The 13,624-nt window shown below is 38.1% G+C and overlaps 1 protein-coding gene and 1 long non-coding RNA gene across 2 annotated transcripts in view; one reads left to right on the top strand and one right to left on the bottom strand.

Moving 5' to 3' along the window:
• The window catches only part of ntng2b (netrin g2b), a 48,265-nt gene extending 44,431 nt beyond the window's left edge, over positions 1-3,834 (top strand). Inside the window, exons 6-8 of the mRNA XM_033989440.2 lie at positions 1,134-1,301; positions 1,551-1,685; positions 2,680-3,834. Coding sequence (XP_033845331.1) covers positions 1,134-1,301; positions 1,551-1,685; positions 2,680-2,903 — 527 coding nt within the window. The 3' untranslated portion in view covers positions 2,904-3,834. The remainder of the gene's footprint in view (positions 1-1,133; positions 1,302-1,550; positions 1,686-2,679) is intronic.
• The window catches only part of LOC129457382 (uncharacterized), a 46,581-nt gene extending 34,974 nt beyond the window's left edge, over positions 1-11,607 (bottom strand). Inside the window, exon 1 of the long non-coding RNA XR_008649216.1 lies at positions 11,582-11,607. This is a non-coding gene — a long non-coding RNA (uncharacterized LOC129457382). The remainder of the gene's footprint in view (positions 1-11,581) is intronic.
• Positions 11,608-13,624: the final 2,017 nt, after the last annotated feature.

The following is a 13,624-nucleotide window of genomic DNA, read 5'->3' as shown; positions in this document are numbered from 1 at the left end:
CTTCATGTCCCTGTCGTGTTTTCTTTGTCTAAATGGTCCAGGTAAGTAGCTACACCACTAATAAACTACACGCACACACACACCCACACACAACCACACACACACCCCACCACACACACACACACACACACACAACCACACACTGTTCACTTGTCTCAGTAATAAAATCCACTCTAGTGACTGATACAGTCAGTCAACACAATACGCTGTTCACATTTAACACTCCACAATTGATAAACACCAATAAAGCAGCATCTTGACTTGAAACATTCATTTGTGGAACAATGTCCTCGTCTGTGGAGTAATTGGCCATTTATATTTAATTAGGCACTTCTCCCAGCGCCTGAACACACCTCCCTCAGTGCTGAGAGAGGCACTTTACACTGGCCCTTTCCCTGGCTGCCTTTAAACCGTCTCATTAATATTTCAGCTAGCATCATCAACCAAACAATAATAAAATAATAATAATGTGACTGCTGATTAAACAGCTAAACTCACACTTTTTAATATGCATTTAGATATGTATTTGCATAAACATGGCTGGTAAACACCTCTTCAGAGGACAATGATGCCTCGCAGCATATACTGACAACTTCTGAAGCTTAATAATGCCTTCATTAGGAGCAGCCTCAGCAAAGACAATTGTACGAGGGTTTTAGAATAGCCCTTTTTAAAAATTCCACTGGCTGTGTTGGTTAAAATGTCCAAAATTGTGTCTTAGTTCATTTAAAAAAGCCAAAAGGTTCATTATATATTTAGAATGATAAAAATAAATGTTAGTTATGTATCGTTATCTAATGCAAGTACATTCCAAGACACATTTAACATGCCTGCTGTGAGACTAGCTGAGATCAAGCTCTTCAGTGAGCTGTGGACACGATAGTAGTAGAAATCCCATCTGTAATCAGGGCAGTGCAGCAGTCAAGCACACTCAGCAAACCTGTGAGAGGCTGGTAATGGAGAGTGAGTGACCCTTCTTTATTGAGCCAATATAGACTGAGAATCAACAGTCATAAAAACACACAACACCATTCATTTGTTCACTGATCTCTCCAAGTAAATCTGACACAATCTGTAAATGCAAAAGACCATTGTGTACTTCTAGTGTCATGACTGAATGTTTGATGTGACAGACTGTGAGTGTTACGGCCACTCCAACCGCTGCAGTTACATCGACTACCTGAACATCGTCACCTGTGTGAGCTGCAAGCACAACACCAGGGGCCAGAACTGCCAGCACTGCAGGCTGGGATACTACCGCAACGCCTCTGCTGAGCTCGACGATGAAAGTGTCTGCATCGGTCAGTGCACTGGGTTTCTCTGTAGTGCCTCGAATAAATATATACAACTTCTGTCAGTATTACGCAATTGTGTATAATATTAACTACAAAATTCTATCGACATGTTCAATTAAACACAAAACAACTGCAAAGATTATTCAATTATAATTCAATTTGACAATCTCCAAATGTGAATCAATACCAATAAGTTTGTAATACAGACTTTTATTCATAAAAACCCCTCTCACACAACAATATTCTCCTCCTCAGAGTGTAACTGTAACCAGATGGGCTCAGTCCACGACCGGTGTAACGGCACAGGCTTCTGTCAGTGTAAAGAGGGAGCTACTGGGGCTAAATGCGATGACTGTGTGGCCGGATACTACTGGAAACAAGGCTGTTACCGTAAGTACTACTGATACTGACAAGGCTGCTACTGCAAATACTACTGATACTACTGCAAGTACTACTGATACTACTGCAAACAAGGCTGTAAGAACTACTAATACTACCAAGGCTGATACTGTAAGTACCACTACTACTGTAAAAACTACTGATATGACTGCAAAGAAGAAAGTTAAGCCCTAAGAGGCAGCTGCTGTTGTGATTTGGGGCTTTACAAAAATAAATTAAATTCAGTTCAAGTGTTACAGTAAGTACTCCTGATCTGATACCACTGCAAACAAGGCTGTAAGTACTACTGATGCTTACCAGGCTGTTGTTGTACTACTCATACTACAGGAAACCAGGTTGTTCCAGTAAGTAATGTGTGTACAGAGGCTGAGACGGAGGAGGACCTTTGTGCATGCACTTTAGGCCCAGCTTGTGCTTCCACGTGTGTTTTCTTTACTCCTGGGGAAATGTATCATGTAGCTCATTAGCTGCATCAGCTGTAGCTTTAATTGATGACCCTGTCACGCTTTAACCCCATTACACTGACTCACCTTCCTCTCCCAGGCCCTACCTCCTACACATATACTTAATATCCAAACAATTGACTGATTTATTTAGCATTCTAAGTTTGTATGTTTTAAGCGTAACAACTGCATCCAACAGTGTAGCCAATTATCTGCTGTGTTGGCCATGTGTAATTATTCCCTGTCATCAGAGCTGGCTTCTCTATTCTTTCCCACAGCATCTAGGTCAAGTATCTATGCAACTCTGTGTCTCCCTAATGCTTTTTATAGCACTCTAATGATGTCATTTGTTTATCTAATCATTGAATTAATATCATATTATCATTGGCCGGAACAATAATTTAAGCTTGAATCAAACACGTGTTGGGCGAACCACCAGCTGAATTGACTTGACCCACAAATAGCAAGAACACAAAGCCCACTGAGCTACAAAAAAGTATTATATAAAGTACATTAACACTGACCCTGTTTTTCTTTTGTAGCTAATGTCTGTGACGAGGAGATGCTTCTTTGCCAGAATGGAGGAACATGCTTCCAGAACCAGAAGTGCATATGTCCTCCAGAGTTTAAAGGTGTGCTGTGCCAACAGTCCCGCTGTGAGGCGGGCAAAGACTGCAACAGTGCATCCTCACTACACCTCTCCACAGCTCTGCTGTTGCTCTGCACTCTGCTAACTCACCTGCTGGCCACGTTAAGCCCCCACTGAGCCCCAAACACCAGTACGTGTGTGTAGAGTGTATTTGAGGCTGGGGACGAGGGCCGACGCTGCCCCTCCTGAGAATGCACTGCAGCACTAAGCGCACAGCCACGTCAGAAACATAGCCCAAGACGCTTTTTTGGACACACTGGTACATAGACCTCACAAGACTGTTATCACACGAGTGTGTGCTCAGGTGTGACGGAAACTAACAGGGCAGTGACCTCAACAAGAACAGATGCAGACCAAGGGAAGAAACCATGCCAACCACTGTTCCCTTTATTTCAGCGCTGGAGCTACGTACATCAAACCAAAAAGCATCAACTCAACACTTCCTGCACCACTGTACACTTCAAAGGGAATGGCTGTCGTAACCACCAGGACATTTGTGTTTTTCTGTTTGAGTTAGGGACCGTTGTTAGACTGCTCTTAATGGCTGGCAAATCAGTAACCAGCTTGTCGCGATAAGTCTTAAAGGCAAGGTCAATTTAACTTGCTGCTGAGGCGTACAATATATTCTATTACTTAGGTTTTATTTCTTCTCTTAGAAGTGGGACATGGTTTCATTTCATTCTCTTTCTGCTGCAACTTTACATATTCTTAAGTAAATGTATCTATGTGCCCACCAACAGCAGAGATTATACATTATATAGTCAGGGTTACCAATTATTAAAACTTACTCACTATTATGGATGTTATAAGAATGAGTGATTGTTGCCACACTTAACGAGATTTAATCTTCACACAGTATTCAGGAAGCAGATTAATTTATCTGAATCTAAAAAGAGAAAGAAAAGATTATCAAAACACTATGAATATTATATTACATCATTTAAATATTTTTTGTAGAAATTATTTTTGTTTGGAGTTACAATAAATTATAAAAAGATTAAAATTACGACTATTCCAAATGAGCATTTTATTACTCTGGTTGTAAACCTTGCAGTAAATATGACTGTTATTTGGTTTCTTGCATCTATTTCTTTCCATTCGGTGACACTGGTATAGATCAGGTTTAGATCTGGTGGTACTTGGAAAGGAATATATTTTGGCGTGGAAAGTCTGAGATCCACTGGTCTAAAATATTTCACTCTTTAAACTTTGTAGTTTTTAGATTTTTGCTAACTTTTCAATAACAAAAATCTGAAAAACACAATCAAAATACTGTGGATGGAATAAGGCTGGAATGAATTCAAAGTAACACTATATTATTTTGCATACAACACAAACTGCACAAGAACATCAATTATCAAGTCCAGAAGAAGAAGAAGTAAGCAGTGACAACAAACTTCTGGATTTATTTTTTTTGCAAATCTGTAGAATGTTAAAAATCACCAAAACCTCAGCGTATGACAAAGAAAATAATCATTACACAAAGAGAACATCTTTTGAAAATCATATTAAGTAACTGATCAGACTTAAGTTTTTGGACAGGATAATGAAGGGACACAATTATAATATACGAGCAAGGTTTTGGGTTCGTGTATGCTTGTCTGGTAAGAGCCTTCTGCAAATGAAAAAGACAAGGAAGTCAATTTCCTCAGGGCTGCAAAAACTGCGGAAATAGAAGAGACGCCAAAGCAACAACACAACTACCCGAGGTCTGGCTAGTCAATAGAATGTTTTCTTTGAAGCATCGGGTGCCCACTGGCCCGTCATGGCATTGGTACCACTGGGGTCTCCAGGTGTTCAAATTAAATGTGAATCTGAGTTATTATGGGACATCCTTGTAGTTGGGTTTTAAATGCGCTCTGAGAAAGACAGATTTTTGACATGGTTTCGCGTTACAATGAACCTTTTCCTTTACTTTGTTTTCTAAATATTCTGCACAGCCATTTCACCTTTTTAGCAAAGAATTCTGGTTTGGTCTGGGGCTGATATATATATTTTTTCCTTTCCTTTTATTAATCAAACTAAAACAAAGTAGCCCTAATAATGCAAAATATACACTTGCAGCCTTTGACCAGTATAAAACAGGTTCATATCTTATCTCTACTGAGGTGTACTAACTTTTTTCAAATGACTGTATGTTTGTGACATTTCTCTTTCCTCATGCAGCCCCACTTTCATATCGCAAGGTTGTTCAGAGCCTCAGTAAAATGTCGACAAAGTTGTACCTTCCGTCTAAGTGAAGCCCTCCAGACCTGCACAGAGGGAAGAGTTCTATTGCTGAGTCAGGGCAGGTACACACTGGATAAAGAGACATGAATGCTGCATTAGAGCGGATACAGTGAACATCAAAGATAAAAGTGAGACTAAACCTGGGAGAAATGACAAGACAAGGATTTGGGGAACTACTCTTCGTGCGAGCTGGTGGTAGCTGCTGTATTAGCTATTCTGTATGAAGGGCCCATCTCCTCTGAGCTGCACTGCTGTCAGAGAGTCAGACTCGGGAGTGAATAGTTTACGAATGTAGAGCATCCACAACTGATCTTAAGAAGGCAACGTGTGATTTATGCTTCAGGTAAGTCCTAATGGGGTGGCGTTAATCAAATTCACCGCTCACTCCTATGTAAACAAGATAAACACTAATGGAGACTGAAACTAGACACCCGTTTAAAAATATTCACACTGAAAAAAATCACGTAAGGCAAAAGTTTGACCTTTACTGAACAGTTTTAATATGATTTGTAGCTATATAAGGAGTAGTATATGACCACATGGTATAAAAACACTATTATTTATTAAGTGAAATTCATCATTTGCGCACAATCACATAAGAAACAACACAAAGACGATATTAATAGCGGTAGTAGTGAGACAAGTGAGCCATTTAAAACAATTCAAATGAGGCAAGCTGATCATTGACGATTAGAATTGTACTAATCCTATCAAAATGAAGCCTGTTTTTTTGGTATGACAATCAAATTTAAATGTTTTGCATCGAGACAACGCTACACAACGCACAGAGCAAATATTACAGGGAGTACAGGGAGGAAGATACAAATGAGAAACAACTGAAAGCGATTAAAGCCCTGAAAGTGAATGTACTGTTAAGGCAGATTAGCAAAGTGGTTCATCTTATAGCAACTTTAAACCTCCTTTGTCAACTTGAAATGTGCACTACGCTGTTAAAACTGACCTGATATGTTTCACTGATCCCCTTAGATTTATTTTACAAAAAGAAATATACTCCAAATGGGGATATATCTCAAAACTCGTCTGAATATCAATTGGCCTGGCACAATGGTTACGCTCTCGACGTATTGTTCAGTATAAAACAGCTAGAACTATTCAAAAAATAAAAAAAAATATTGTCTTTTCTTTGCACTAACAGAAAGCTTTTTATAGTTAAGTGTTGTCATTATAATTTATCATATTTTCTGTAACAAATTTTGATAATTAGTTAATGTGACGGGCCTATGGACTCGCTCTGACTGAAGTATTTTGGATCAAAACAAAATAAAGATCTACATGTGTCAAAGACTGTCACTATACCGGAAAAAAGCAGGAGTCTCACGTTTCATCCGCCCACAGAAAAAAGCACCATTGTGGTACAGCATTGAACAGACCACATTATATTCATGACAGAATATATTCGGCATTTCACCACAACCCAACTCCGTTTTTAAATAAATGGTTCGTTTATGTTTTGTTTAGTGATGGGACTTTCGGCTCTTTTACGGGATCCGAATCTTTTGTATCCCTTCATTTCAAAGAGCCGTTCAAAAGACGATTTATTTATATGACAGAACCCAAAGTGAGAACTCATTTTAACAAACAAACTAATCACAGAGAGAATCGACCAAGGCTTTAATGTGTTTAAATGGTTCAAACTGACAGTGGGAGAGTGTTTACGCTTTGGAATTATGCATAATCTAATAATAATCATTTAAAAACTAAGTGTTATTACGGTTTTAAGGATGTTTTTGTGCACAAAGCTCTCACTCTCACTCTGCTTCTGCTGATTCTTGTGTTGGTTCAGGGTAAATCAGTGTAAAAATGAAGACAAATTAAAAGATTAAAAGATGCGTGTCTTTTAAAAAATGAGTTCTGGAGCTAACCATTCACGTTACGGAAACGTTTAAAAGAGCTGACTTGTTCACGAAAGTCACATCACTAGTTATGTTCATGTTTGTTTCCGTTTTCATCAGAAGCCATCTCTCTTGTTGCAGGTTCCGACACAGAATAATGATGCTCTCCCACCTGCTTGATGACTACAATGTAAACAATGTAGGGCATTAACGGAGTCAGCAAGATTTCTGAGCATGCACCAAACACACAGCAACTCCCATATTAACCAACAAAGCAAATGGTTACACTGGAGGTCACGTCTATTGTTCACATTTGCAGCGTCTCCTCATTTCAACCTAAGTCTGCTTTAAAAAAAAAACATCTTCATTTGCTAACAACTTTGAAAAGATTGTTTACCATGCATTCTTATTATGCAGGTGCACTTCTGGGTCAAGTGTTGTATTTTTAACCTACAAACATCTAACACCAAAACAACTTCTAAGAATAAAAAGCTTGCGTGGAATGATTAAAGAAAGCTATACGTTTTAAAAAATCATTTAGACAAACATTCATGCCAGATATGAGCACATCTGGTAATTTATGCAATAACATTTGAACGTGCATAACCGTCTGGCAGAAAGTGAGAGTAGGAACTGAAAATCTGTTGAATTTCAGAAGTATCGTCTGCGGAGTCTTGACAAGTCAGACAGACATGTCCACACCCGACCAAACTTGACCTCCAGTTTTAAAATAAACCAACCTGTGTGACAGTGGATCAACACACAAACCACAGGAAGAAGTCACGGTATCCACTCAAGTATACCTATGCTTAAAACTTTTTTTATACTAAAAACACTATTATGATGTCATCAATCATCAATGATACGTGACAACTGCAAACGAATCCACAGAACTTTAGTCTGACAAAAACTATTCTTTTTTTTTTTTTTTATTGTTAAATGAAAAGTACAGTGCTGGAGCATTAGAGGATTCATATAGCAGCTCCAAACATACAGTGACAGTTTAAAGATGCCCTGTACAATCACAACTAAACCTGGACTGCCAAAGCCTTAACCTGCAGAGAGAGGACACATACAAGTGTTTCTCAGTCATCAGAGAATGGACAGACCTCAAATTAAAGCTCAAAACACCCAAAAGCACCTCAGGTTATCGATTAACTTTCCTCGATTATGAATTATCTTTATGAAGTGAACAAAAGGCTTTAGTTTGGCACTGGATTTCATTTATTTTCTACACAACACTACTGCACATATTCCACAAACTATCACTGATCCCCATTTCAAACACGCTGACATATGTCTGAGAAAGAGCTGCCACTGCGTAGCACAAAACTCTCAAAATGTATGCAACTGGGCTAAAAATGAAACCTTTGTCAATTCACGTCAGTCCACATGCACCACTGGGCTTTACAACACTGCCCTAAATAGTAGTAGTAAAACTTGGGTCCAGGCTGTGTACTTTAACTGCTCTTTCTGCTGTAGAGATGACTGAAAATGTGTACTGTAAAAGAGCAGGTACATGACTAATATTGTACTCGATTACCAGAACAAGTACTACCAGTAAGCCAATGCTCACATATGATTCTTTATTCACTTTTATTTGTACTTTTGCTGTTATAATTTATGGTTACTAAGGTAAAATAATAGTATGTGACAAAATCAATCGGGCTTGATGCTAATCCAGAGTTAACAGTCTTTAATAGTTGCTGTGCCCTCTGCTGGCAACAATAGGACAACAGGGACAGTCAAGTTTTATTTAGGATAAAAAGAATAATCGCTTAAAACTCTATACGGCACTGGTGTGTAGAGCAGTTTAACGGTACTCAAAGTGTGAATGAAACAACTACAAAGCTCATTTTAGCATAATATGACTCACAGGTAAGCTCTTAGTAGAGGCTAATATTTCCACCAGACCTCGATGTCATCTTTCCCGCTCAGTCCCTGGTAGTAATAAGCAAGTATTTCTAAATTGTTCCTAGAGATCCAGCAGTCCCCATGCATGCTGTGTGAGTCAATGATCTTTGTTGTAGCTCATTCACCTACATGATGCCAGAGGGGCCTCACTGACTGCAGGCTCAGTCTCCCAGATAAGATACTGTCAAAGCTCCTCTTCAGTCGCCCGAAGGCCTCTGTCAGGCAGCCTGCAATAAATGTTTTACACAGTTAAATATTTGGATGATTTTCCTCAATTCAGTGATGAAGCCAGGAGTAAATCAGGTGACTAAATTATACGTTTTACTGAGACCTCTGAGTAAAATATTCAAAAAGTCACTGCAGGAGAAGGACATCAATTATACATTTATGATTATTTATAACCAACATTTGCATGACCGCAACAAGGTTTAAAACTGATAAATATGCCACAAACTAATCTATGGTTTCGTACAATGCATGGGTCAATTTGGTCAAAGTGCTTCAAATTTAAGGTGGAAAAAAAGCAAATGTAATTGAGTATTTATCATGACTAAGATGTTACATTTTTCGGAAATTAACAGAAGAAGTGCAATTTTTACTACACTACCACAACTAACAAGTAAACACTCATGCACATCGAATGTCAAACTTTCATTTAAACTTCAGGCCTGTGTCTCTGGAATCTTATCGATACACATTGATTTGCCATAGCAGCAACAACGAACGGTAACAAGGTACTAAAATGCTAGACTTAGCACAAGAACAAGAGGTAAAAGAGCTCTGTATGCGAAGGAGAGAGACGGGACTTGTAAGAGTATACTGCAATGTTGTTAGTTTCGGTATTTTGTGAAATGGCACAGAATATTCAGTTGTTTAACACTTTGTTGTTTATTTCAGTGACACTTTAAACTGGCCCTTTTCTCTCTGAGCCTCTGCTGCTTCATGCTCGGCAGAGCACCGTGTCAGTTTCTGTCACAAGATCTACAAGAGAAAACTACGCTTGTGTATTTACTGTATGCTTAAGAGGGAAGGGAAACAGACTCTGGGAAATACAACAGAACTAGATACAGCAAGGTTTTTTTTGTGTTTAAAGAAAATGAAACTTGAACCACGGCTCCTGTCTCATGATGAGGATGGCTTCATTAGGATCCAATAAAAAACTCCTACAGTTAGTCACTTGTGTTGATTTGTTTTTCTATGTTTTCTTTTCATTAAAACACACAATTATTTATTTATACATCTGTTTCAGGCCATTGCATTTGTATAATCGTAAAGTATTTCCAATAAAAGTTAAACAGCTGGTTTACTGGGACCACAGAATTACTGAGATACATTCCATGATAATAAACATAGCAAAAAAAAAGTGCAACTTTTGTCTCCGCTTGAGTCTATTTCATTATTGTACCCTTTTGGCTCAAACCCTGCCTGCAAAAGAAGAAGCACGTCCTTAAAATTTCTGATTGAACCAGAACTTGAAGATGTTGCTAAAGAGATGCAATGCCTTTGGGAGCTCCACTATAAGCCTCTTTGAGATGCAATGTCTGGCCTTAATGAGATCTGCCAAAAGCACTCTGCCACAAGAAAGAGATAGAGATGGAGTCAATAAGGTCAATTTAGAAGGAGCCTGTTCACAAAGTCCCTGCAGACCCTCACGTCCAAAGTCAGAGCGAACACCAGGAGAGCAATTATCGCTTCCACCAAAGTTTACCACACATTTACATGAACTTCTATACCGACACTCACTTATGGCAAATGACAATAGGAAGAGTTGGTGGAGAGAGAGTCAATCCTTCAATTTTGGTGAAACAAAATGTCACAATATCAAATTTTAGTGTTTGGATTTTAGATTTGGATCATATGACAATTCACTTTCATCAAATAAGGTCTAAATTAGGGATGCAGCTTTTTTCATTTCTGATATGATTTTGATATTATGGTATTAAGTATCTACCCAATATCAACTGAGACCAGCGCAGAAACTGAATACAGCATTTATTCCCTTTAAACAAAAATAAAATAAGATATAACTGATACAAATGTGTTCTGTAGGTGTTATTTATCCCTCAAAAAACTATGGAACAACTTTGTATAAACATGGGACTTTCTGGGCTGAGTACAACCAGTAAATTTTATCTTGTTACATCAATTTATATGTCCAACCGAGATACTGGCTGAACAGATATTTAGAAGCTGAGTATCTGATCGGTGCATCCCTAAATAGATCCAAACACCAGCTTCATGAAATCAAACTTTCTTGATGATAAAATGAGTCAAAGGGGCATAAACACCTAAATAAAAAGCACTTTACATCCATCAGGTTTACTTTTTAAATGTAGATTGAATAGAAATCACTAATGAAATAAATTATTTTGCTTCTAAAATGATTATTACATGTAGTTGTTATGATTATATTGTGACCCGTATAATTATATTTATCAATTAACCAAATAATCGTAAAGTATCTCATGTCTGATTTATGATTTATATGATCAAACAGACAAAAACGAACAAGCTCGAGTCCCGTATTTCTACATAAAATGAATACAATTCTTTCCAGCGTAGCAGATTTCCACAAGCTCAGGTAGGGACACATCTAAAAGGATGAATTTGGCCAGGTCAGCATGTTTGCAGACCTGGCCAATGATGTTATTCTTGTGTAATGTGTGTGTCCTGTCAGCAGGCAGCCAAAGTGTACCATCTGTGGTTTCACTAGTGCTTCTGTCACTTGCAATGAGGTCATAGTTTCCCACCAAAATTTTAAGGTGCCTCTAATAAGTGAAATGTAAAATAAAAACCCACCTTGTGCTTCTTGGGGAGAGAGTTCAAATCGGGATGGGATTGTCTCCTCTTGAGTTCAGTCATGTTTTTCTTTTGTCTCTTCCGTAGGTACGCCAAAGACAATCTAATACAGAGAAAAAATATTAGAGCATCGCAACCGTAGAAATATACAGCATTAATTGCCTCCTAGCTTCTTTATGTAACTTTTCCCATTTCTCCAGGGGATAAAGAGTTTTTGATATTTTTTTTACTAGCCTATGCAATAATCCTAAAAGGGGATACATGGATTACTGGTAGGGATGCACCGATATACTGGTATTGATATGGTTGGGCTTTAATTGGATGTAATAAGACAATTTACAGGATGAAGTTGACCCAGAATGTCTCAGAACCTTTATTCATACGAAGCTTTTGAGTAGTCACTGGACGGATACATAAGAGTTTCTAACACCATGTAACAATTAAATTATGTTTTGAGGGTAAAAAGGACATTTTCGGTGCATCTCTAATTACTGGACTCTCCCTACCTGATATTGAGCTCAAATCTAGAGTTAAGGGAGTCCTGTGGCTTAGTGGGGACAGCCATGAGCAAACACTTAATGATGGACTCCGATTTGAGCTACTGGGCCTAAAGATTTTCAATTAGTGTAACATTGTTTTAACAACTTCACTGCATTCTACCAGACACATAACTATTGATCACAGCACCCATTAGTACTAATGTGCACCAAAGCTTTCAAATATTGAGACAGAGTTATGTTTCTCTACATATTATCTTTTGCACATGAAATGTTGCTACAGACATGTTTGAACCCTGTACACCAATACAGTATAATCCAAAATAATGATGAATTTCCACTATTAATTTGTCTCAATCCAAAGGTGTGACTAATGCTTATTAATGGCATCTGCACTGCATTTATCTGTGCGACTGTAACAGAAGCAAGGCTGAGTGTCCTCTGTATCAGCTTCAAGAAACCTTTTTCATACAGTCATTATCATGTGTTATGTGTCAAATGTGTGTGTCCATCGAATGAATATATATATATATATATATATATATATATATATATTTATTTATTTTTTTCATTCATTGCTGTTCATCACATTGTAGTGAAAAGGCATGGCGCCTACTTGCTGTTCCATACATTGCCCAACTTTATGAAAACTCTCTCAGCACATGCTCAGTCTGTGTTGTGCATCTGCTGCCTCATGGTATTCCTGTATAAGAAAAAACTTAAAGACACTCCCTCACTCTCCCCATGAGAGCAAAAAGCAACATAAAAGCAGTGTTTCTGCGTTGGACACTGAAGCACAAATCAAGAGGTGTAACAACAGGAGGTGACAGAGATTCAAGGACTCATGTAACTGAGCTATGGAGTTTTCCTTGGCTGCTACAGGGGATTTTTCTGGAAAGACTACAGTCGGTGCCACTCTTCACAAAGCTGGACTGCTTGGGAGAGCAGCCAGATGGCATATGACAGCAGTCGTGAGTTTTCACTGAAGGATTTGAACACCATAATGCAAAAGGCCAGGATCTGAATAATTGTGTTAAATATTATCCACAATTTGAGATGTAGAATTTCTGTTAAAACAGGCTGTGTTTTCTTCAAACAACACATTTTGTAAAGCACATTTTACTATAAACCATGACATAGGTTTATATTAGGTTCCATACAGTGTCCCATGTCCTAATAGATGTATCCAAATATACAAGAAATGTCCCAGGTGTCCCTGTTTTTTACCAATTTGACACCCGCCAATGGTAAAGAGGGGAATATATTGACATTGGTTAAGCTAAAATACAGAAAACCAAGTCTCCTGAGATTATATATATTAACCCACAAATGGTTCAAGAATGGACAATATTACGTGTTTTTTTCACAGTTTTTCACAGGTGTTAGTCCATGGGCCAGACAAAGTTTCGGTACCACCCTGGTTGCAAAAGCTATCACTGATTTTTGAAAAGTTCCATATCTAAGCTTTATATTTTGGTGTGATAGACTTTTCTGAGTTTCAGCGGTATCATAATTATCAGCCTCTAAAATTTACATAAATTGTGTT

Source organism: Periophthalmus magnuspinnatus, chromosome 23, assembly GCF_009829125.3.
Source record: "Periophthalmus magnuspinnatus isolate fPerMag1 chromosome 23, fPerMag1.2.pri, whole genome shotgun sequence".
Taxonomy (NCBI): Eukaryota; Metazoa; Chordata; class Actinopteri; order Gobiiformes; family Gobiidae; genus Periophthalmus; species Periophthalmus magnuspinnatus.
Note: the sequence above shows the minus strand (reverse complement) of the source record. Positions and strands in the feature narration are given on the sequence as shown.